This window comes from Hyla sarda, chromosome 7, assembly GCF_029499605.1.
Source record: "Hyla sarda isolate aHylSar1 chromosome 7, aHylSar1.hap1, whole genome shotgun sequence".
Lineage (NCBI taxonomy): Eukaryota > Metazoa > Chordata > Amphibia > Anura > Hylidae > Hyla > Hyla sarda.
The window spans coordinates 137,910,420-137,937,172 of NC_079195.1; the positions used below are offsets into that span (position 1 = coordinate 137,910,420).

A 26,753-nucleotide genomic window follows, 5' to 3' on the forward strand; every position below is an offset into this window, starting at 1 on the left:
GCGCACCGCCCCTATGACGCCAAAAGGGGCGTGCGATCGCATGTAAACAAAGACACGCCGCGCTGTCATTGTCAAGTAACAGATGCCGATGTCTGTAGGCGTATTAATTAAACAGTAGAAGAACAGGTAAGGAATGGAGGAATTCAATTATTCTGGATACAGACTATAGATGGTGAGAAACCGAGGCATAGCTGACTGTCACTCATGTAAAACTGTCATTGTCGCAATTGACAGAGGGGGTCAATATGCAAATGAACCTGGTGTAGGGACAATGCTATCAAAGATGCATTGTTCTGATCCAAGATTGGTGTATCTATGGACATCCCACAATCGGGGTATTAGGATCATTTGTGATTGTAAATAGATATCAAAACCCCTTACTGGGGCTATGATTAGTAAATATACAGAAGATGAGATGGAGGCAAGAATCCAGACCACCCCACGGTAAGTGGTAATACTACTAATGGTTGTAAAATAACCCTCAAATAGGGGGTGAGGGTAAGGTAAGGTTGGATAGGGGGGGGGAGAGGGAGGGCCGATCCTAACTGTCTATAGGGAGGGAGTGGGGATAGCGGGGCCCTAGGGATCCTGAACTCGCCCTAGTAAGCCCTGTAATCAGTCCCTAAACCTAGGCGGGGTGGCCGCCCTAAAAAGGGCGGTCCCGCACAGGAACCTCCTAGACTGTAACTGTTAGGCCCTATGGATTATAGGGTTCGGGTGATAGTTGACTCCTGTCAGACCAGCTACGGTCGTCCCTAACTACCTGGAATACACCCGTGGGGAAGAAGTATAAATTATAAAAAACATGCAAAATGGAGCTGCTCATTTAAACCTCTGGGAGATAACGAATCTAGGTGGTATATCCACCTACATTCTTTTTGTAGGATCAACCTGTCCAGGTTGCCTCCACGTACAGAGGGAGTTAGTTTTTCGATTGCTATAAATTTAATCTGGCTCAGGTCTCCTCTGTGTACTTCTATAATATGTGTTGCCACCGGGGTGTCTCGTGCATTGCGTATATCGCCCACATGTTCCAAAATTCTTTTTTTAAAAGGGCGAATGGTCTTTCCTACGTAAAGAAGCGGGCAGGTACACACAACTACATAGATGACACCTGTAGAAGAGCAATTCATAAATTGTTTGATTTTGATCGAAGACTGTGGAACTGTGGTACTTTTCAAGACATATTGGCATGCACGACAATGTCCGCATTGGAAACACCCCTGTGGAGGTTTAGAACTATTAAGCCAAGTATGTGCCTGAGTGTCATTAGTGGAAAGATGACTATGTACCAAAAGGTCTCCCAAGCTTTTACCTCGTCTATAAGTTATCTGAGGTTTAGTGCCTACCAAGTCAAGGAGATCAGTGTCCATTCTTAGAATTTCCCAATGGCGGGAGATAATCTCCCGTATTGGAGCAGCCATTTTATCAAAAGTTCCAATTATTCTCGCTTGATGTGAGTGATTGGATTCTCTTGTTTTAGGAGTTAGTAGTTCCGTGCGTGGTCTGGATGCTGCCTCTCTGTATGCCTGTTTTATAATGTATTGTGGATAGCCTCTATCTCTGAATCTTGTAATCATATCTTGGGCCTCCACCTGAAAGTCCTGGGTTCTTGAACAGTTCCTCCTGAGGCGGAAGAACTGCCCCTTGGGGATCCCCCTTTTGAGGGGGCCCGGGTGGCAGCTCTCCCACCTCAAGAGGCTGTTAGTGGATGTTTTTTTGTGAAAAATTGTACTCTGCAAGGTATGGTCACTATCAATGAATATCTTGATGTCCAGGAATGCCAATTCTTTATCCTGAATCTCGTGAGTAAAGAGCAGTCCCAGACTGTTTTGATTAAGAGATTGTATTAATCGGGAAAAATCATCTCTAGTCCCGTTCCACAGAACAAACACGTCGTCAATATACCTCAGCCAAATTATGGCTAAGTCACTAAAGTGTTCCCGCTCATCACAAAACAAAGTGGTCGCCTCCCACCAGCCCAGGGTAAGGTTCGCGTAACTGGGGGCACAGGGGCTCCCCATCGCGGTGCCCCTGAGCTGGTGGAAGAAGCGACCTTGAAACAGAAAGTAATTTCTTGTAAGAGTAAAATGTAACAACTGAAGTATTAACTGGTTATGCTCTTGGAACTGGGATCCCCGTGTACTGAGATAGTATTCAACCGCGTGTAGGCCCACTGTATGGCGGATGGACGAGTATAAAGCCTCGACATCTACACTAGCCATCAGAGTATTATTGTTGACAGTGATCCCCTCAATGCGTTTCAGCAAATCCATCGTATCCCTCAAGTGTGAGGGTAAGCTGAATACGAATTGCCGAAGAACCTTGTCAATATAGATCCCCACGTTTTGCGTAACACTTCCCACGCCTGACACTATAGGGCGGCCTTTAAGTGGTAACAGGCCTTTGTGAATTTTGGAAAGGGCGTAAAACGTGGGGATCGTGGGAGCGGTAGGTGATAGATATTCAAATTCTTTTTTGTCTATGAGGCGCTTTTCAAGGGCTATTTTGAGGATCACATTAAGTTCTCTACAGTAGGCTGACGTCGGATTAGAGGGAAGGATCTCGTAAGTGTCTCTGTCATCTAAAAGTCTTTTGGCCATCAGTACATATTTGGATTTGTCCATAAGGACGATATTACCGCCCTTATCAGACGCTTTTATGATAAGTTTATCATTGTGCTGGAGTTCAGACAGGGCTCGTCTCTCCATGAATGAAAGGTTGTCCCTGTATCCCCTCCTCGTGGGAACTGTTCTGAGGTCCCTCAGAACTAATTCCAGGAATACATCTATACACGACGTATCGGATACAGGGGGAAACAGTTTACTTTTAGGCCTAATGTCCGTAAAGGGTCCCTCACCTTCTATTCGCTCGCCCTCATCCATTAGTCCAGCTAATTGTCTGGCGACTTCAAGTTCATCCTCAGTCAAACCATGATCTACACAAGCTCTTTTGTCTTTCATTTTAAAGAACTTGTGCCATTTTAATTTTCTGGCAAATAGATGTAGATCTTTAGTCCATTCAAAAGGGTCATGGTTGACTGAGGGAACAAATGAGAGGCCCTTTAAAAGGACTTGCGTCTGAAATTCAGAGATGGAGACACTAGACAGATTAATGACTTGGGTTTGTACAGAGTTAGTTAGTGTCGGTATTGAGGTCTGCGAGGTGGAGGTTCGCGAAGTTGGTACGGATCTCTCTGATTGTTCCCTAAAAAAGGAGAGGGTGCAGAGGATAATTGTTGAGTAGAGCCACATGGTGGAGTGTGGTGAGGGTATGAGCCCCTGGGATCTGGTGGTATATAATTATTATAGGCTCCCCTGGACTCTCCTCTCCCCCTTCCTCTCTTGTTCCTCCCAGTACCTCTATAGGGGCCTTTTTTTACGAGATTGTGATCCCCCCTCCGATTGATCTGTGTCAGAGGAAGTAAGGTCAGTTTCTGTGTCTCTTGATTGGGTATTTTTCTCCAACACACTGTATACCCTATTTTCTTTGAAGTCAGCCAGATCTCGGATAAATTGGGTGTGCTTACGTTGTTTAATCAAATATTGATATTTCTCTATTTGGGACTGTAATTGTGATTCTTTATTAGCAAAATCAGGGTCTGTTTTAAATCTCAACACCACTTCTTTTTGTTCTTGTAGTTTGTTAGTTAGTTGTTCTAAATTAAGTTTCTCTGCTTCCAAGAGAATAGTCATAAATCGTAGGGAAGAGGCTGTCGCCTCTGCCTCCCATTTGTTTAAAACTGCAGGAGTTCTAAGACGTCTTGAGGGCAAAATTGGTACCCTCAATCCTCTAGGAACTATGTTATTCTTCAGGTAGCTTTCGAAACCTTGAATCTCCCAGAAAGAGGTAAGATGCTGTTTATAAAGGTTCGTGAGCTCTCTGAATGCAGATCGTATGGACGGTGTATATTTAGGTTGTGTGAAGTTGTTCTCTGAAAAGACGTCTCTAGCCTCTGTTACCCAGCCATTAGTATCCAAAACGGTATTGATAAAACCTGCCATTTATAAATATTCAGAAAAATACACATAGACGTAAAACATTAAAGGGGGATCTACGCGGTGCCCCTAGTATCGGTTGTTCCATCCAGCATAAATAATATGAAATATAGGACTACCAGTGTCCAGGATGTGCTCTATAAAACTTAACTTTTAATGTCAAATTAAAGATATTAACAAGTGTCTAGTGTTATGACAAAAGTATGATTATCTCGGTCTAATAAAAGACATTAACAAGGTGTGTTCGGGACTCTGCAGGGCCCAGCCAGTCCCGAGTCACCTCTCACTAGAGGGTGCAGTTTAGTTGCACACCTATAGAGTATAGTAATCAAATAACCCAACGCGTTTCTGCTCGCTTGTATATAGCGGGGGTCCTCAGGGGGTATAAACAAAAGAATAAATCAATGACCGAGAGGATATGATATGTATATTCAGTCATCCATATCCAACAACTGTTAAGAGAAAGGTACATCTCTATATATGCAAAATAGAGGAGTCAATTAAGTATGCAATGACATCCATAGCATAAAGTATAAATAAATACAGTGACCCAGGAGCCTGAAAAAAATTTCTATCCCTAATAAAACCTGCAAGATATAATGTATGCAAGGTGTTTATTCCTGTGGGGAAGAAGAAAGCTGTCCCTAGGGTCACTTATGCACACAGAGATATGATGCAGTCGGCATAAACCAGGTCCACCTATAAGAGAAAAAAAGACCATTTTGAGGGAACGGACCTGAAAAGAAAGCCCCACACTAAACACTGATAGTGTATAATTACTCACGGTTGGCCGAATTGTAAACTGTATGCAGGCGCAGTCCCGCTATCAGCGGGAGCCGGAGTTGTCCGGCCGCTCTCTCCTCGTGTGGGGAGCGAAGGCGTCTGACGTCATATCCGTCGGCTATTCTGCTTATATGCAGCGCGGCGCGCACCGCCCCTATGACGCCAAAAGGGGCGTGTGATCGCATGTAAACAAAGACACGCCGCGCTGTCATTGTCAAGTAACAGATGCCGATGTCTGTAGGCGTATTAATTAAACAGTAGAAGAACAGGTAAGGAATGGAGGAATTCAATTATTCTGGATACAGACTATAGATGGCGAGAAACCGAGGCATAGCTGACTGTCACTCATGTATAACTGTCATTGTCGCAATTGACAGAGGGTGTCAATATGCAAATGAACCTGGTGTAGGGACAATGCTATCAAAGATGCATTGTTCTGATCCAAGATTGGTGTATCTATGGACATCCCACAATCGGGGTATTAGGATCATTTGTGATTGTAAATAGATATCAAAACCCCTTACTGGGGCTATGATTAGTAAATATACAGAAGATGAGATGGAGGCAAGAATCCAGACCACCCCACGGTAAGTGGTAATACTACTAATGGTTGTAAAATGCAGGTACTACAGCTCCCAACATGGAGCAGTGTGTGCTCCATGTTGGGAGTAGTAGTACTTGCAGATAAGAACAGATCGCAGCGGGTATCACTACTGACATCCGCTGTGATCGTCCTGTCTATAGTAGAGATGGAGCGGCTGTATACATCGCTCACATCCCTGCTCTGCACTATACTCCGGGCCCCTCATTCATTCATCTTTTCCTCAGAGCTGTGATTGGCTGCAACCATCCGGCCAATCACAGCTCTGGGCGGAAAATATGAAGTGGCCGGAGTGATATGAATTTCTATTGACATCACTGTATAGTGCGGAGAGGCGAGCGCTGTATAGACCCACTCGCTTCTCTGCTATATTATGGACCATCGCATCGGGTGTCAGGACTGACACCCGGGACGATATGTCTATAGTACAGGTACTACCACTCCCATCATGGAACAGTCTGTTCCATGCTGGGAGTAGTAATACTACATAAAAAAATTAAAAAATTGAGAAAAAAAAGTGAAACACACACACTTTATTAAAAAATAATAAAAATTGGGTTATAAAATATATACATTGCATTTAATATTTTTTTTTTCCATTACTGCTGCATCCTTTTTTTTTTTGGTACCCAACAAATTTTGGGTACCAAAAAAAAAAAAACGCCAAGATTCAATTTCCATACAAATGAAAAAATCACCGGAAAAAACGCCAGAAAAAACGCATGATGACGTACATTGCACTGGCGATTTTTCCGTTTAAAAACGCAGGACAAAAAACCAAGTGGAGACTTAGCCTTAAAAACAACACCTGTGAAAAAATTCAGCAGTCAGGCCTTCTCTTTTTATATATATAGATTACTTACTGTTTATGCTTATATTTAGCACCTAGGCTGCTTTCACACTATAAAAATTCATCTGTAATGAACGTCCGTCATAAAAATCTTGAAAATCAGCAGTTAAATAGCCGTTAGAAAAAAACATTATAGTCTATGGGATTTTTCTAATAGCCGTTTTAACCCGTTATTGCCTGTTATTAATAACGGCTGTTATTTTGTGACGGGCGATAGTAACGGGAGAAATAGCGCATGCACTATTTCTTCCGTTCATTCACCCTTCACAAAATAATGGCCGTTATAAATAACGGGGGATAATGGGTTAAAACGGCTATTAGACAAATCATATAGACTATAATGGTATTTTCTAATGGCCGTTAGGGAATTTCTAACAGCTGTTTAAAGGACGTTTTCTCAAGATTTTTATGACGGACATTCAGTACGGATGAATTTTTATAGTGTAAAAGCAGCCTTACAAAATTACATTCAGATTTTAGTGTCTGCAGCAACATTTTATCTCATAAGATAAATATGTATACATGATATGCAAGAAAAGAGACCGTGCCAGCATAATTATAAGAAGTCTATTTATTCCTTTCCAATCCACTTGTTAATGTGACAATAGGTATTAATGAAGCACTCCAGATTCGAGATCTATATAGTGTAGAACAGTCTATTCTCGAAGAATAATGTAGAGGTTCTTGTATATGCCTGGTGCCTTTTAATTGTAGTTGATGCACCATTTATGGGTTGTATATCATCTTGATTCTTTTTTTCACTCTAATATGGCTCTCCTAAAGCAGCCTACATTTATGATGCATCTGACTTTGCAGAGACAGATGGGGCAGAATCTTATTACTGCACTTGCTCTGTTCTAGGTCCTTCCCAAGTGCGTCAAGTTATAGATCAATGACAGAAAACCTCTGTCACACTTTAAAATATTATTGAATTACTAGGGGATGAAGCTTTAGCCTGTCCCCCTGTGAAAGGTTTCTCCCTGTCAGGCTTGTAGGCAGGTGGCAGGGGGGAGTAGTGTCAAGCTGCATCTCATAGAACAAATTAGAGAACCTGAGTAGAGATGAGCGAATTTACAGTAAATTCGATTTGTCACGAACTTCTCGGCTCGGCAGTTGATGACTTATCCTGCATAAATTAGTTCAGCTTTCAGGTGCTCCCATGGGCTGGAAAAGGTGGATACAGACCTAGGAGACTCTTTCCTAGGACTGTATCCACCTTTTCCAGCCCACGGAGCACCTGAAAGCTGAACTAATTCATGCAGGATAAGTCATCAACTGCCGAGCCGAGAAGTTCGTGACGAATCGAATTTACTGTAAATTCGCTCATCTCTAAACCTGAGCACAGAGACAGACAGTGTTTTTTGGGAGTTAGGTTATAATTTTGCAGCTTATTATAGTATAGACTCATTAACTATATCACTGTAGTCTTTGTTCATTGACTAAGGGAATTATATCTTCATCAGTATGCTAGGTATGGGGGACATAGAAGATATAGAAGAACAAGGAGAGCAGAGCTTGGTGGGGAGGGAATAGGTCTTTAAGCGGACAGAGGGATCTGATAGGTGATAATATAATCCTGTAGTTCACAGGAGGTCAGCCACACAGGATAACCTACTTTCTTTTACACAGTAGAACATGTCATTTTCTGGTGGGTTCGCATGACCCCGCTGTAACAATGAAATGTATGGAGGTAGCTGACCCAGGATGAAACTGCATTAACGTGTGCAAAAAATATTAGTGCTTCTTTATCTATGATCAAAATTGCCAATTAAATTTGTATCATTCCTTTACATGGGAAATTCTGAAAGTTATTATTTTAGTGACAATGATAAACAAACCGGAATAAGTTTTAGACAAGTGAAACAATTCTTTCACCATAATATTGTTGCGGTGACGGGGGACACTTTTAAAAATCCCATCGACTCTGTAGGCCGCTGCTAAAGCAAGCAGTCTATGAATTTGCCAGCAGTCCCAAATCTGTAGATCGCTCCCTTTAGTAATGGACTATTGAGTTCCCAGAATTTTAAAAGTGTTAATAGTAGTTATATGTTAAGGGTACATTCATTAGCACTGTGTTGCAGATTTCATGCTGTTAAATCAATACAAATAAATACAGTCATGGCCGTAAATGTTGGCACCCCTGAAATGTTTCTAGAAAGTGAAGTATTTCTCACAGAAAATGATTGCAGTAACACATGTTTTGCTATACACACGTTTATTCCCTTTGTTTGTATTGGAACTAAACCAAAAAAGGGAGGAAAAAAGCAAATTGGACATAATGTCACACCAAACTCCAAAAATGGGCTGGACAAAATTGGCACCCTTTCAAAATTGCGGAAAAATGAGATTGTTTGAAGCATGTGATGCTCCTTTAAAACCACCTGGGGCAAGTAACAGGTGTGGGCAATATAAAAAAAGGAGAGAAGTTCACTTAGTCTTTGTATTGTGAGTCAGTGTGTGCCACACTAAGCATGGACAACAGAAAGAGGAGAAGAGAACCAAAATTATGGAAAAATATCAACAATCTCAAGGTTACAAGTCCATCTTCAGAGATCTAGATTTGCCTTTGTCCACAGTGTGCAACATTATCAAGAAGTTTGAAACCCATGGCACTGTGGCTAATTACCCTGGGCGTGGACCGAAGAGAAAAATTGATGAAAGGTGTCACGCAGGATAGTCCGGATGGTTGATAAGCAGCCACAAACAAGTTCCAAAGATATTCAAGCTGTCCTGCAGGCTCAGGGAGCATCAGTGTCAGCGCGAACTATCCGTTGACATTTAAATGAAATGAAACGCTATGGCAGGAGACCCAGGAGGACCCCACTGTTGACACAGAAACATAAAAAAGTTAAACTAAATTTTTGCCAAAATGAATTTGAGTAAGCCAAAATCCTTCTGGGAAATAGTCTTGTGGACAGATGAAATCAAGATAGAGATTTTTGGTAAAGCACATCATTCTACTGTTTACCGAAAACGGAATGAGGCCTAAAAAGAAAAGAACACAGTACCTACAGGGAAATAGGGTGGAGGTTCAATTATATTTTAGGGTTGTTTTGCTGCCTCTGGCACTGAGTGCTTTGAATGTGTGAAAGACATCATGAAATCTCATGAGGATTACCAACGGATTTTGGGTCGCACTGTACAGCCCAGTGTCAGAAAGCTTGGTTTGCGTCCGAGATCTTGGGTCTTCTAGCAGGACAATGACCCCAAACATACGTCAAAAAGCACCCAGAAATGGATGGCAACAAAGCACTGGAGAGTTCTGAAGTGGCCAGCAATGAGTCCAGATCTAAATCCCATTGAACACCTGTGAAGAGATCTTAAAATTGCTGTTGGGAAAAGGTGCCCTTCTAATAAGAGAGACCTGGAGCAGTTTGCAAAGGAAGAGTGGTCCAACATTCCAGCTGAGAGGTGTAAGGAGCTTATTGATGGTTATAGGAAGTGACTGATTTCAGTTATTTTTTTCAAAGTGTGTGCAACCAAATATTTGGTTAAGGGTGCCAATAATTTTGTCCATTCCATTTTTGGAGTTTAGTGTGACATTATGTGCAATTAGCTTTTTTTCCTCCCTTTTTTGGTTTACTTCCAATACACACTGTTACGCCGAGCGCTCCGGGTCCCTGCTCCTCCCCGTAGCGCTCGCGGCGTTCCTCTCTCTGCAGCGCCCTGGTCAGACCCGCTGACCGGGAGCGCTGCACTGACACTGCCGGCGGGGATGCGATTCGCATAGCGGGACGCGCCCGCTCGCGAATCGCATCCCAAGTCACTCACCTGTCCCGGTCCCCGGCTGTCACGTCCTGGCGCGCGCGGCTCCGCTCCTTAGGGCGCTCGCGCGCCAGCTCTCTAAGATTTAAAGGGCCAGTGCACCAATGATTGGTGCCTGGCCCAATCAGTCTAACTAGCTTCCACCTGCTCCCTGTCTCTATAACCTCACTTCCCCTTCCCTTCCTGGCCGGAACTTGTTGCCTTGTGCCAGAGAAAGCGTTTAGTGTTGTCCAAAGCCTGTGTTCCAGATCTTCTGCTATCGCCATTGACTACGAACCTTGCCACCTGCCCCGACCTTCTGCTGCGTCTGACCTTGCCTCTGTCTAGTCCTTCTGTCCCACGCCTTCTCAGCAGTCAGCGAGGTTGAGCCGTTGCCAGTGGATACGACCGTGTTGCTTCCACCGCAGCAAGACCATCCCGCTTTGCGGCGGGCTCTGGTGAATACCAGTAGCAACCTAGAACCGGTCCACCGACACGGTCCATGCCAATCCCTCGCTGACACAGAGGATCCACATCCAGCTAGCCGAATCATAACACACACAAAGGGAATAAACGTGAATACCAAAACATGTGTTACTGCAATCCTTTTCTGTGAGAAATACTTCATTTTCTAGAAGCATTTCAAGCGTGCCAACATTTTCTTGAAAAATTTTCAGGGGTGTCAACATTTACAGCCATGACTGTAGTAGAACACAGCATCAAATGTGAATGGCATTTTATGCTGCCCAAACCACAGGTAGAATAAAACAAATTAGGCTCCTTTATTACAACAATGAAACTTTGCAGTGTTTCACAGAAATCATCTAGAGTAGAATTTCTCAACCCATGTGGCTGTGGACCATTTTGAGACATTGGAGAGGAATGGCTGGGGGGGGGGGGTGGCTCAGTGGTTAGCACTGTTGCCATGCAGTACTGGGGTCTGGGGGGCCAAATCCCACCAAAGACAACATCATAGCAGGAGGACAGGGCTGGCAGGTGCCTAGACAGGAACATGGCAGGAGGTCTATAGGCAGGCAGCAAGGAGCAAGGTCAGGTAACAGAATGAAAGGGTCTGGAAAACGGCAAGGTAACACAGAATACGCTTTCTCTTGGCACTAGGGCAACAAAGATCCGGCAGGGGTGTGTGGGAGGTGCAGGTATTGATAAAAAAAACAAGGTGCAAAACATAATTACGGGCGCACTGGCTCGTTAAATGTTAGAGCTCCGGCGCGCATGCCCTAGGAGGCGGGGGCACGCGCGTCGGCCCTGAGGAAGGACGGAGGAAGCAGGAGAGCACGGAGGTGAGAGACAGGCTGGGACTCGCATGCGGGCACGTCCCGCGATGCGAATCCCAGACCCGCGAGCTGGAGAAGAGACAGAAGGGGAGTGCTCACGGCCAGCTGCACGGCCATCCTGCACTCCGTACAGTCCTGACCGGAGGGCAGGATGTGACAATGGGTTACTGCTAAATAAACATATATACTTGGAAATGGCCTAAATGTAGTTACTAACTGACTACATAAAGGCCAGTGTCAGTAAACTGCGGTGTATGCTGTCAACAATTTTTTTTATACGTTTCTGACGTATACCACCAAGATACAGGTATAAGATGTGAATTCAGCCTAAGTAACATAATTGACTCCTCTTGCTGCTTCTCTTACACTCAGCTTAACCCCTTAAGGACTCAGCCCATTTTGGCCTTAAGGACTCAGACAATTTAATTTTTACGTTTTCATTTTTTCCTCCTCGCCTTCTAAAAATCATAACTCTTTTATATTTTCATCCACAGACTAGTATGAGGGCTTGTTTTTTGCGCGACCAGTTGTCCTTTGTAATGACATCACTCATTATATCATAAACTGTATGGCGCAACCAAAAAACACTATTTTTGTGGGGAAATTAAAACGAAAAACGCAATTTTGCTAATTTTGGAAGGTTTTGTTTTCACGCCGTACAATTTATGGTAAAAATGACGTGTGTTCTTTATTCTGAAGGTCAATACGATTAAAATGATACCCATTATTATATACTTTTATATTATTGTTGTGCTTAAAAAAAATCACAAACTTTTTAACCAAATTAGTACGTTTATAATCCCTTTATTTTGATGACCTCTAACTTTTTTATTTTTCCGTATAAGCGGCGGTATGAGGGCTCATTTTTTGCGCCATGATCTCTACTTTTTTTTGATACCACATTTGCATATAAAAAACTTTTAATACATTTTTTATAATTTTTTTTTAATAAAATGTATTAAAAAAGTAGGAATTTTGGACTTTTTTTTTATTTTTTTTCGTTCACGCCGTTCACCGTACGGGATCATTAACATTTTATTTTAATAGTTCGGACATTTACGCACGCGGCGATACCAAATATGTCTATAAAAAATGTTTTTTACGCTTTTTGGGGGTAAAATAGGAAAAAACGGACGTTTTACTTTTTTATTGGGGGAGGGGATTTTTCACTTTTTTTTTACTTTTACTTTTACATTTTTTTACATTTTTTTTACACTTGAATAGTCCCAATAGGGGACTATTCATAGCAATACCATGATTGCTAATACTGATCTGTTCTATGTATAGGACATAGAACAGATCAGTATTATCGGTCATCTCCTGCTCTGGTCTGCTCGATCACAGACCAGAGCAGGAGATGCCGGGAGCCGCACGGAGGAAGGAGAGGGGACCTCCGTGCGGCGTTATGAATGATCGGATCCCCGCAGCAGCGCTGCGGGCGATCCGATCGTTCATTTAAATCGCGAACCGCCGCAGATGCCGGGATCTGTATTGATCCCGGCACCTGAGGGGTTAATGGCGGACGCCCGCGAGATCGCGGGCGTCGGCCATTGCCGGCGGGTCCCTGGCTGCGATCAGCAGCCGGGATCAGCCGCGCATGACACGGGCTCCGATGCCCGCGGTTATGCTTAGGACGTAAATGTACGTCCTGGTGCGTTAAGTACCACCTCACCAGGACGTACATTTACGTCCTGCGTCCTTAAGGGGTTAAGAGGCTAAGGGCTCATTCTCACGGGCGGATCCACAGCGTATTTTATGCCGCGGATCTGCCGACAATGGACCCCTATAGTGTGTCTCAGATGTGGCTGTTTGGAGCGACAATCCGCAGCTACAGGCAGACACATTGCTGCAATGTGCGATTTGCCGCACACAGGCACGGTGTACTCGCACACATGGCTGCTGCACTTGGCCTAGCTCGGGGAGCCAGGGGGAGTTGCCATGAGTGAGTACACCACACATGTGCGCTGTGACTGGCACATTGCAGCAGTGTGTCTTCTCAAAGCGGCGGATTGCTGCTCCGAGCAGGCACATATGGAGGCACACTTTAGGGGGTCCATCCTCGGCGGATCCACAATGTAAAATATGCTGTGGATCCACCCGTGTGAACAAGCCCTAAATCCAAGTTCTTTTTTTAAAGTTTGGGATAGACTTTAACTACGGACTAGGTCCCGGCATCAAAATATTCTGGCTGTCGAGGCCACAGAATAGAAAGTTTGATAAGCCCTTGTTCTAGAGAATATTTATCACATATATTTTATTTGCTCCCAGAAAAGTGTTCTTTCATCTTCGTCAGTCCTATTTTAAGGGAAAAAATATGATTTGAGAAAAGTAAACCTTTGTCAGAAAATGTGGAGATCCTGCGTGAGATACAATACAAGAGTTTCCCACAGCTTTGATTTTAGCAACTCTTCATGTTTCTCAATGTTGACAGTTCCATAACCTGTAGAAGGAAGTCCTTTGTAAGAAACCAGTCTTAACAGCTCACCAGCTGCAATGATCGTTTTGCTTAACTTAACTTATGTATTTAAAAGGTAATCTACCATGAAAGCCTAGTCTGGCTTTGTAAAGAAAGTCAAGGCAGACATGAGGGTGAGGAGAAGTAAATAAAGCAAAACAATAGCACTGAAATCCGTCACTTGTGGCACCTAAATGTGCAGCTCTTTGTGAGACGGAAGCCGTTCTTGTAATCTAAACACTCATGGTGCATTAGTAATGAAAGCACAAATGGCAATTATTTATATTCTGTCAGTCATTACAGACAATATAACACTTTCAGATAATGTATTGTCTTTATGTAAATTATGTTAATATATATATGGCTTTTATACTAACCTTTTTAAGCTTTTTTTGAGTAATTTTAACATTTTACCATAAATAAATTGCTTCTTTTATTTTTCACAGTCCTCTTAAAAAATGAAAGAAGCAAGAAATAAAATTGGTTGCTATGGGCAATTATTTAACTTTTTCTTTGCACAGATTTTGATTAATCCCCCCCGAATAAATGTCACAGATGCATTTCACTTTTTTTTTTAAAGGGTCATCCAGTAATATGGGAGGACAAGGTTCACAACTTAAGCCATTGCACATGTTATAAAAAAAAATGTCAAAAAAACCTTTACTTACCTCCAGTGTTCCCGTGGTGCCTCTGCTGTGTATCTCTGGTCCTGGCTGCGATTCTCTTCCTTCCAGAAATCGTGATGCTTGGGCCCAAAGTGACATCAGGGCCCAGATGTCATACTGCAGCAAATCACTGCCCATGGCGATGTCCCGCCTTGGCCAGTGATGAGCTGAGGGGCAGGTAAACTACCCAAAAATATTGAGAGCCTTTTTTATAGAGCAGCAGGGGAAGCACTTTTACACCCTCTCATGGCAAGACCCAGTGTCTCATCATACCACACCTGTACTCATGTACATATTTGCCTGAGACATAACTGCATGCCAAGTTGTGCAGCCATCTCTACCAGGGTGTATTATGTCAGAACTTTTAAGACAGTTTTGCACTTTTCTTGATGTAATCTAAATCTAAAAAATATACAAGATAACAGCACTTTCTACAGGTCTTAATACAGGGGCTTTTGCAAACATATACTATTCAGATTGTAGATGTATGTCATTGATTCTTGTAGGAGTGTATTATCAGACATTGTATATCCTATTCATAAAAAAAAATGTATTATAAATTTTATACATATTATTGGTTACCATATTTTGTTAAGACCATGAAGGGTGAATTATAGTTATGGTAAATCTATGCATTGTGTTTTGCAGATTACGTTACTCTGTTCAGTACAAAATGCCATGGATGTGATTTTCCTGTTGAAGCAGGAGACAAATTCATTGAGGCCCTTGGACACACTTGGCATGATACCTGCTTTATCTGTGCTGTGAGTACATCCATCACTGTTTGCATTTGCTTTCAGAATTGATTAAACAAGTAGTCAGTAGCTGACTTCAATTGAGTCCATGTCAACCATAGGAGTAAAAGAGTCCGTGCCTGCCTGTACCTCGCCATGCAGATACTATTGCAGCCAATTTGCTTTAGCTTTAAAAATCTTATCTGTGCATCGGAGGCACTAATCATTATATTAATGCGGCCTTATTAAACACTTAGATCCATGCCCTCCTGTTTCCTCCACGCAAATGCAGTGTAGTCATAGAGCAATACTACATCCCTACAATGCCCATATTTATGCCCATACAATGTATAAAATGTCTATTTAAAGGGCAACTGTCACCAATTTTTGACCCCCCCCCCCCCCAGACTACTACCATGGCAGCACTGTTGATAACAAATGCAATGAAGCCATACAAAATCCATACATGAGCTTTTCTATGCTTCATCAGCCTAGTCAGCTGGGGGTTCTGCCCTGCCGCCGCCACATCTATCCTCTCTACATCAACGTTGGGACCGCTGTGTGATAGACACAGAGGTCCTCAACACATGCGCCCCTGATATTCTAGTCGTGCTCTAAAGTGTAAAGTGTAGAATAATATACATCTTATTGTGAGGTATAATCATTTATCCATTTTTCCTGTTCAAATACATGAAAAAAAAGAGATTAATTCTTGTTATTGGATTCTAGGTTTGCCATGTTAATTTGGAAGGCCAGCCATTCTATTCCAAGAAGGACAAACCTCTGTGCAAGAAACATGCCCATGCTATCAACGTCTAAAGAGTGTAACAAAATTTTATGCTGGGAACTGACAACTCCCAAAAATGTCATAACACCAAATGTTGTAACTTTAAAAAGTACTGCATGCTACAATGCAGTTGAAATCTGTATAACACAATTGTGCGAAAAAAAAAAAACGAAAAAAAAAAACACAATACATGAAATTTTAGAAATCTATGTAAACTTAAAGCCGAACTAACTGGTATGTAGCCACATGAATGTGATGTTTTTGTTAGGCAAGAACATTACGTCAAACCTGCACCAAGGCCTTGAAGTTTGAATGATAAAATAATTTATTTTTTACTGTTAATCGGCATTGTGGGAGTGATATTTGGCCTCTTTTCCTACTACTGTAGTATTGGTCTCTGCTGGTTTATTCATTATCCTTAGACACACTGAAAAAAAAACTAGAATGTTTCCAAGACTAATGAAAAAAACATTGCGCTTCTCTGGAAAGCTCATTACAAAGAATAGTGTGTAATATTGAAAGAATATTAGTGATACCATTCAGCTGTAGGTCTATGATATACCCAGAATGACATCTGGTTAGGATACCTGCTAGGTTGGGGGGTCCATGAGTGACAGTGATTACATAAAATGTGCTAAACCAAGGACCTTGTATACATCCTCTGCCCTAGATAGACACTTTGAGGCTGCAGAAAATAGTCTTGACGCCAAAAGAGTTTATTAAACACAAGGTATTCGACTAAGTAGCAGCCCTGCACAAGTATGTGGAGAGATTATTGTTCTGATGATACTAATGGGAGATTGAACACAGAGCTACAGTCCTAGCAGAAAAATAAGCAGAGTGCCAAGCAACCAGATGTATGGTATTTTTAGAGCTGCCGTGGATAGGGTTTTAAAATAAATGAAGTGCATCCTGGCCAAAAAAGGAAGTGCTGCTCCGCTGTTTATATCATGGGCCCCAGCACCTTTCTAAGCAGAGGGAATTAGCCAATGTACAGTCTGATTGTCAGAATAGTATTGTCCAAAGTAAAGACACTACTTTTTATAAAAAATAGTAGGAGGCTGTTATGACTATAGCCTGTGAATTCATCACCCATATGTACATTTATAATATGTCTCCACAACAACTTCAGTTATGCCCCAAAGACTGTAATACTGATACACAATATTCCTTTATACCTTATATAATGTGATACGAAAAGCATTCCTTGGTGGCCTAAATCTTTTACCTGACTATAATGATGGCCATGTCTAAGCAGAGGCTCCACAGTGAGAAAAGAAGGATCAGGTAGTAGCAAGAAGATTCTTCAGATTATTGGAAAACCTTTTTGCTTGATATAAAACCTTTCTGTTCATTTGAAGGCCTGATTCACAGCCTTTCTTGGTCGCCCTTATAAAGGGAATTGTGGGTGTTAGACAACACTGGAAAAACATTATTCAGCTTCATGTAACTTGGGAGGATGTTATATAGGAACATATAAAATCTGTTAAAAATCACAATGACAATTAATAAAACATAGTCATAAAATTTAACATTTATAATACATGTTCATACCCCTATAGGATCATAGACTAATATTCTGGGGCACTCACCTCAGCCACATAAAAATGTACATTACACATTGCAATGGTGAAGTGATTCTGCACTAAGGGATCAGGATAACGTAGGTATACATATGGAGGGAATGGATGGCAGAAAGATTGTAAGATTGAAATGGAATAAGTCAAGTATGATGGGATGAGTAGCTCATAGCTTCAGGGAATAGGCTTGCCCTGCAAAAACATCACATCTGGGAAAAGTATTAGTATGCTTTGCAACAAGAATCTGATGCTATTTCAGAAAAGCTTAGATCTTTATATTTTTGTGAACAGTGTATATACACCAGAGGAATGGGGCCAAAGTCCAGCCAGAGTTGCAGAGAGTCAACATTAAGGTTGAGCCCAGGGTCTATGATCATTGTAAATCTCCCTATGGTGTCCCAAGCTCTGCTCTGTTGGCAAACAAGGAAAACAAGAACCAATCCAGGTTCATGCTACAGTTATAAAAGGGAAGGGCACAAAGGTCCGAACCCTCATGTCCCAGGATGGATGTTGGTCTCACGATTTGGGGCAAGGTGAGGACCTCATTCGTATTATATTTTTGAGGACACCTCTCCTCCAAAACTACAGATGGTGATTATATAGAAAATGTTTGACAAGTTTATAATGGACACTAGAAAAATAATTATTTATAGGCCTATATTTATGAAATATATAGAATGGAAGGACGGGTAGCATTAAGAAACCCCTATATATAGATATATAGCTGACACAAATAGTTGTGCATTTAGCTTATCATTTATATTATATTCTGCTGATGTTAGGGGGAGAAGAAAAGCACAGTTGGATTTTTTTTTTTACTACTTACAGATATGACAAATCTGTATTTCTGAAACTGTTTTCACAATGCTTAGCTTTTATGATAATGTTAATTTACTAGTTGGCTTGGATGTCATTTGGGTTTTTAAAGGGAATTTGTCATGTTGACAATTCAGTTCAGTCACTGAACAATATGTTATAGAGCAGAAGGAGCCAAACAATTTGATATATAATTTATTGTGAAAAAATTATGTATTGTTTGAATCAATTATTTTTCTGTGCTTAGGAGTCCAGTGGGCAGTCCTTCTTAGGGATTTCCTTCCCTGTATGGGTTTGCATACTGGGCAGGACTGCTTACTGGATTTTTAAACCCAAAATAAATAGAGGATCCAATATCAGCATTAAACATTAATCTGCTCAGATCCTACTGCACTATAATATGATGCCTGCAGATCAGGCTACATTTTCAACCTGGTGGGCTCCGTTTAATGGGTGTGCAGTGCTATAAATAGAAATACCAGGGTAAGCTACATGGATGCTTTATACTAGCACAGTAATGCTACAGACATCGCCAGACATGACCATCCTTAGTTTGGAACTACACATGACTCCACTCGGCTGTCAAAGTTCCAAGTCTAAGACATTAAAGTGTACCTGTCAGATTTCACACAAAAAAATTTATGTTACTCAGTACCTAATCCTGACCATGTTCATCAAATTTTTATGCCTCTATCACCTATATTTATTATAGAAAATACCTTGTTTTATTAGTTCACAGTGTTAGAAATCCTCTCAGGGGAAATGAGGCATGGCTCTCCCTTGTGGTGGTGGAAGGTGATTGGTGTGTCTGCTCGTGCAGCCTTGTCCATGAGTCATCTCATGTCCATGACTCATGGACAAGCCTGATGATGCTGCAGAACTGTTTAGTGTCCCAATAGGTATGGGGACCCCCTAGTGGTGAGATTTTCACCAATAGGTCTTTAATTTTCACCAGTAACAACATATAAAACATTTTTTAATCTGACAGTGCCCATTTAAAGGGGTACTCCGCCACAGACATCTTATCCCCTATCCAAAGGATAGTGGATAAGATGTTAGATCATGGGGGTCGCTCCACTAGGGACCCCCGCGATCTCCGGGCCGACAGCGTACGGTACATGGAAGCTTGCAGCTTCCATGTTTGAGAAGTCACTCCATGCCCCCACCATTCACGTCTACGGGAGGATACGGGACGGCTAGTACAGAGCCATCATGCCTCCTCTCATAGACTTGAATGGAGGGCTCATGGCGGCCTGAATCGCCAGCCATTGGGCACGGAGTGGAGTTCTCTCCTTGACCCAAATGACAGGACTCTTGCGATCTAATATCTTATCCCCTATCCTTTGGATAAGGAATAAGATGTGTGCAGCGGAGTACCCCTTTAAGTGCAATTTCTGTAGCCACAAGAAACCACCCATGTAGCTTAGACTAAATGATATATGATGTAGATAGGCCTTTAAAGTGGCTGCCTTGGTTTTCCAAGACAGTTTGTTGTGTTTCTGCCTAATATTTTCTGTTGTAGTTTATTGCGATACTAAAATATTTTGAACTGAATAAAATTATTATGACTGTTACATAACTATGTATAAGAACACAAGATGCACAAAGAGTGCCTTCTAGAGTTTTGAGGACAGCTGTAGTAAGAGAATTGAAGATTTTGAAAATATTTTGTGATTTATTTACAGTATGTGTGTGTGGGAATGGTTTAGTATATTTAGAGTTGGGTTATCATGCCAGAATGGCATTTTCACTATAGTTTCTACAGTTAAGAGTTAAAGGCAGTGGTCTTGTCACGAGTAGTGCAGCTTTTTATAAAAACGCTTGTGGATAAATAAGCAGAAAAGTCACATTTTTTAGTAGTAACAAATTCAGTTACTATACCTGAGTACTGATCTGAGTCCGATTGGCCACAATTAGGTGATAAAATTGGACATCTCTAGTTGGTTTCTATTGAAGCCAAGTTACTTGATAAATGGGGTCCAGGTGGAATGGTGTGGAACCATACACAAAGCAGGCTTTCCACTCTTGTAGAGTTGTTAGCAGTTTTGGGACATGTGCCAAGCTATGGACTATTTTACTCTAGAATTATCATAATATTGCACTCCAACAACTGCATATGTGAACTATTTAAAAGAGCTTTTATTGCGTTGAGATAGATTAATAAGGCTCTTCTGACACTGTTCTCAGAGGCTCCATAGAGCCACAGTCTGCAGTTCCATGACACTTGACAGTAAAAAGATGCAGTGCTAGTCTTGACATCAAAATACCAACAACACCCGATGGACATCACTAAGGTATAACATGGTCTATCAGGGTTCTGTATCGGTGTTCAGATCTGGCAACACGTTATTATAAACAGAAGTCACTCAACAAATGACCTACAGGAAGAATAAAAGGTTTGGCATTACTCTAGAAAGGCTCCATTTATAGCAATGTGTGTCCTAAGGTCTCAAATTCATTCTAGTAAACTGAACACAACTGCTAAAAAATTACTGTCTGCATAGAAGCAACAGTAGATCACTCACAACGTGTTCTTCATATGAATGAGCCCTAATAGTTGCACAACTGGTCCACATTGGTCCAAAAGCTAGAGCATATTTTCTTATTTAATTAATAGTCACGCTTTATTTTTTATTTACATTTTTTTCTGGGAAACATCTACAAGTAACACTTGCTGCCTCTTTGTTGAGCAAGAGAAAAATATACTACACTTTTCACCTGCCTAGACATTGGCTCCAATGCAATTAGTTTTTTACATGAAAAAAGCAAAACACATTTTGTGAACTCTGGCTTCTTGTGATGCAGAGTTGCCCATTATTTGCAGAACAATTACTATTACTTGTGGACGTCTTCAATGTTTCCTATTGGAAAAGCTAAAAGCAACCTTGTAAAAAGTCCAAAAAAAAAAAGGCTGTTATGGTCTGACTTTTTGTGATGGTTCTTTGCATCTATTTTTCCAGTTGGAAACATAAAAGTCTTCTGCAAGTATTACTAATAATTTGTTCTTACAGTGACTCTGTGTACTATGAAGCCCTTGCCTTACACACCAGATTAAAGGGGTACTCCGGCCCTGAGAGATCTTATCCAAAGGATAGGGGATAAGATGTCTCACCACGGGGGTCCCGCCACTGGGGACCCCACAATCTTGTGTTTGCAACCCACCTGTTTGAGTTGCACGCCGCAGTGCCAGCTCACAAACAGCCGGGTGGCGACCAGGGGGCCGGAGTATGGTGACGCCATGACTCCGCCACTGTGTGACATCACCCCCCGCTAGACAAGTCTATGGAAGGGGGCTTGACGGCCGTCATGCCTCCTCACATAGACTTGCATAGCGGGGGCAAGGGGTGATGTCACACAGGGGCGGAGTCATGACGTTACCATACATCATCCCCCTGGTCGCCACCCGGCTGTTTGTGAGCTGGCACCGTGGCGCGCAGCTCAAACAGGTGGGTGGCGAACACAAAATTGCGGGGGTCCCCAGCGGCGGGACCACCGCGGTGAGACATCTTAGATGTCTCAGGGCCGGAATACCCCTGTAAAAGGAATTATCCCAAGATCCAGAGTCAACCTATATCCACAAGATAGTGAATAGGCAGATGGTCAGTGGGGGTCTGCATCCTGGGACCCCCACCAATCCTGATAATGGAGCAATGTTTGGAAGCAACATAGAGAATGAATAAAGTTCTTGCCACTCATGCGTATTTGTTTAGGGCACAATTGTCCTCTGTTGGTGAGATTACATGGGCCCCAGCAGTCAGGCCCCAACTAATCAGATCCTGTAGACAGGGGATATCTTTGGATCTTGGGATAAGCCCTTTTTTAGAATATTTTAGGAAAATATTTCTAGACTATAGCTTGCTTTTTATAGAGTTAATACAGTTTCTGAGTACTTTTTATAGGCATTATTATTTTGGAAGCATACAATGATTGCAACTAAGCTGATTTAGGCTTCAGCTCCTGAAATATGGTAACACATCTGCATGTAAAAACAAACACATCCTATGAAAACAAATGTATATTTTATAGATTATATTTATTAAATTAATGTAGCCAAATTATAACTAACTGTACTTCTGAGATCAATCAACATAGTCGTAGACATTTTATTAAAGAAACTGTTATCCTGTGTAATCCATAGAGCAGCCCCCTCCCCCTTATTTTCAATCATTTTTTTTTTTATGTATTTACATTATTTATAGGTTGTAAGTTATATTTTAGCATTGTATATGTAGTCACAAGACTTACTGAAAATAGGCATCAGTAAAAACTGTAACATGTATAACAACCAACCAACATTATTTCCAGTACAATATTATCATGTCATTTTGTCATCAATCAGGTAACATGATCTAGATAACTTTACAACTTTACTTTGTATTTCATAAAATAAAGTTGGCAATCACTTATTTGACTAACCTGATCTTTGGAGTCTCTGGAGGCTCTTACTTTTTGAATGACGCATAAATCTGATTTGGTAGCAGAGTCATAGAGAAATTGAGTAAAACTTAGATGTTACACTACTGGTAACATCTGTTAGTTTGTTACATTTGCCTTAATTTTCTCATTTGATTAATAAGGATTCTCTCTATTTTATTGCACTTAAAGGGGTCCATTGGCCAGCATTTGGAAGTAAATGTTCCGAATGCTGTTTTCATGTTGTGGGGGTTGGCCATGCCCCTCGTGATGTCATGGTCACGCCCCCTTGATGCAAGTCAACAACCGTCATGCCCCCTCCCATTGACTTGCATTAAGGGAGCATGAACATGATGTCACGAGGGGCGTGGCCGACCCCCACAGCGCGAAAACAAAGTTCGAAACATTTACTTCCGAACGCTGGCCAGTGGAGTACTCCTTTAATTACATCCTAAGTTCTCTTACCTTTACTACCTAGACCTTAATGACAGCCACATTTGATTTCATAGGATAGATCAAGTGAAAGTGCTTGTTCACATGAGCGGATTTCATTTCAAACTCGCACAGGGTTTCCCGCTGTAAGTTTGAAAGGGGTGGACTCAGCTGAATCTCTGCTGTTCAGTGGAGATTCTGCTGCTAAAAAATCTGCTGTGGACAGCCTGCGGAAAGCCCACCTTTTTTGCGAAACCTGCTGCAAGTTTAAAAAGAAATCCGCTGATGTGAACGCACCCAAATAATATTTTAGGGTAATGTTGCTGTAAAATATTTTTCCAAACGTACCATTAAGCCGTTTGCCAAACACTGCCTTTACTCCACCAAGTGCTCTTGCTTTTATATTCTTTATGTGAACTGAAGTTAACAGTGTTATAACATTAATGTGTGAATGTATAATGCATGTATTTTGTTCAGTAAAAACACAATTGTAGCAAATATGTCTGTGTAGACATACACTGAATAAATAAAAGCTTTTTTGCTGTTGCATTCTGACTACATATTTTCATAAATAAAAGTACAATAATGGGAATTTACCAAATTAAATCAGTTTTCTGTAGTAAAACTAAATGTGCAAATTTTTGCGCAAGCACTATTTTGTGCAAATGTTTGCAGGGTGTCAGATCTATCATTTTTGCTCCACTCAAATTGGCGTAACTGAAACTGGAATTGAGAACCCAGCTAGCTACGCCAGCTTGTAGGTTTCAACCTATGGTATATGGACAGCCACAAATGTGCATCTCAATAGATTTGTAAAGCCTGACATCTAGTATATATATGTATAAATAGACATATATGTGTATATATATATATATATATATATATATATAGGGGAATATGCAAATCAGCTCATTACGGAGTGCTTAGTGCTTAGTGGCCCTTGAAAGCTCCGTCACACCAGGAGTGGTGAACTCGCCCTGAGTTAAATACCCATCCCATATATATATATATATATATATATATATATATATATATATATACACACACACACACACTTGTACAGAAAGAAAGAAAAAACCTTACAGAGTTACACACTAATCATAAGAGCTTACAATCTATGAAAATGTTTATTTGGCACATTGTGTGTGAATGTAATTAGGCATGTATGTCTAAATACATTTACATGTACTATGCATGTTTGTATATGTTCATGTTAATAACTGTGACCTCCACAGAAAATTTCCCCAATATTATAATTTTCCATTCTTAGAGACTGCAGCTTAACAGAGTGTAACAGCCTTAACTCAGTAGCCCCTTTATTATGTTTACCAGTACACCCATTTTTCATGTGGCAGAAAATAAAAATAAACATTGGTGAAATCAGATCCCTGAAAAAAAAAGCTCCATTTGAAGAGGTAAAGAGAGAAGTGCTTCATGTGCAGAGAAAGATAAAAGATGGTGAAGAGGGGAGGGCAACCCTCAAAACACGTTGTTCTCAGCATTGTACTTTTATGCTTTCTAATAAAACTGCACTTCTTCATATCCACTTTCCAGACAGTGGACCTGCCTGTCCATAATATTGGACTTTTGGTTCCAGTGCCAGCAGAAGCCTGTTCTTCTATTATCCCTATACAGCATGGAGCACCAAGCTTGGATCCTCACCATCTAAACCAAAATGGTACCAATAAAAACTTTAAATCATGGCACAAAAATAGGCACAAAAAAGAAGCAACTCAGCAACTTTTCCTCTGGACAGATTTTGATAAATCTCCCCCATAGGGGTCAGAATCTGGCAAATTAAAGCATTATTTTTCCTGAAAATCAGTGAGACATGAAGAAAACATTTTTTTTTCTTTTTATGTATGCAGTATACTTTATGTAAAGTTAAGGATTTCATTATAAAGTACAATTGCCATAAAAACAAGCCCTCATATGAATCCGTAGGTGGGAAAAAAAGGCTCTTAAAGGGGTACTCTGGTGGAACCCAATTTTTTTTTAATCAACTGGTGCCACAAAGTTAAACAGATTTGTAAATTACTTCTATTTAAAAATCTTAATCCTTCTAGTACTTATCAGCTGCTGTATGCTCCACAGGAAGTTGTATTTCTTTTTGGAGTATTTTTTAAGTCTGACCACAGTCTCTGCTGACACTTCTGTCCGTATGAGGAACTGTCCAGAGCAGGAGAGGTTTGCTATGGGGATCCGCTTGTAGCTTGTACTCTGGACAATTCCTGACATGGACAGAGGTGACAGCAGAGAGCACTGTGTTCAGACTGAAAATAATTCCAGAGAGAAATACAACTTCCTGTGGAGCATACAGCAGCGGATAAGTACTGGAATAAATAAGATTTTTAAATAGAAGAAATTTACAAATCTGTTTAACTCTTTGGCACCGGTCAAGTTTAAAAAATCTGTTTTCCACTGGAGCTCTCCTTTAACCCCTTAAGGACTGAGCCCTTTTTCACCTTAAGGACTGAGCCCTCTTGTGCAATTCTGACCACTGTCACTTCAAGCATTAATAACTCTGGGATGCTTTTACTGATTGTTTTGATTCCGAGAATGTTTTTTCATGACATATTCTACTTTAACACAGTGGTATATTTTCGTCGTTACTTGAGTCCTTTCTTTGTGAAAAATCCCCAAATTTCATAAAAATGTAGAAAATTTAGCATTTTTCTAACTTTCAAACACTCTGCTTGTAAACAAAATGAATATTCCAAATAAATTATATGGTGATTCACAAATACAATATGTCTACTTTATGTTGGCACCATAAAGTTTACATGTTTTTACTTTTGGAAGACATCAGAGGGCTTCAAAGTTCAGCAGCAATTTTCCAATTTTTCACAAAATGTTCAAAATCAGAATTTTTCAGGGACCAGTTCAATTTTGAAGTGGATTTGAGGGGTCTTCATATTAGAAATACCCCATAAATTACCCCATTACAAAAACAGCACCCCTCCATGTATTCAAAATGACATTCAGAAAGTGTGTTAAGCCTTTAGGTGTTTCACAGGAATAGCAGCAAGGTAAAGGAGAAAATTCAAAATCTTCATTTTTTACACTCGCATGTTCTTGTAGACCCAGTTTTAGAAATTTTACAAGGGGTAAAAGGAGAAAGATCCTCTCAAAGTTTGTAACCCAATTTCTCTAGAGTAAGGAAATACCTCATATGTGTATGTCAAGCGTTCGGCGGGCGGAGTAGAGGTCTCAGAAAGGAAGGAGCAACAATGGGATTTTGGAGAGTGAATTTTACTGAAATGGTTTTTGGGGGGCATGTTACATTTAGGAAGCCCCTATGGTGCCAGAACAGCAGAAAACCCCACATGGCATACCATTTTGGAAACTACACCCCTCAAGGCACGTAACAAGGGGTCCAGTGAGCCTTAAAACCCCACAGGTGTTTGATGACTTTTCGTTAAAGTTGGATGTGTAAATTAATTTTAATTTTTTTTTCACTAAAATGCTGGTTTTCCCCCAACGTTTACATTTTTACAAGGGGTTATAGGAGAAAATGCCCCCCAAAATTTGTAACCCCATCTCTTCTGAGTATGGAAATACCCCATGTGTGGGCGTCAAGTGCACTGCGGGTGCACTACA

The 26,753-nt window shown here is 41.1% G+C and overlaps 1 protein-coding gene across 4 annotated transcripts in view; it reads left to right on the top strand.

Moving 5' to 3' along the window:
* LDB3 (LIM domain binding 3) overlaps positions 1-21,439 on the top strand; it is a 201,262-nt gene extending 179,823 nt beyond the window's left edge. For all 4 annotated transcript variants that reach the window (XM_056530802.1, XM_056530803.1, XM_056530804.1 and 1 more), the window contains 2 exons: positions 15,040-15,155; positions 15,855-21,439. In XM_056530802.1, the coding sequence (XP_056386777.1) occupies positions 15,040-15,155; positions 15,855-15,944 (206 nt within the window). In that variant the 3' untranslated portion in view covers positions 15,945-21,439. The remainder of the gene's footprint in view (positions 1-15,039; positions 15,156-15,854) is intronic.
* The last annotated feature ends 5,314 nt before the right edge of the window (positions 21,440-26,753 follow it).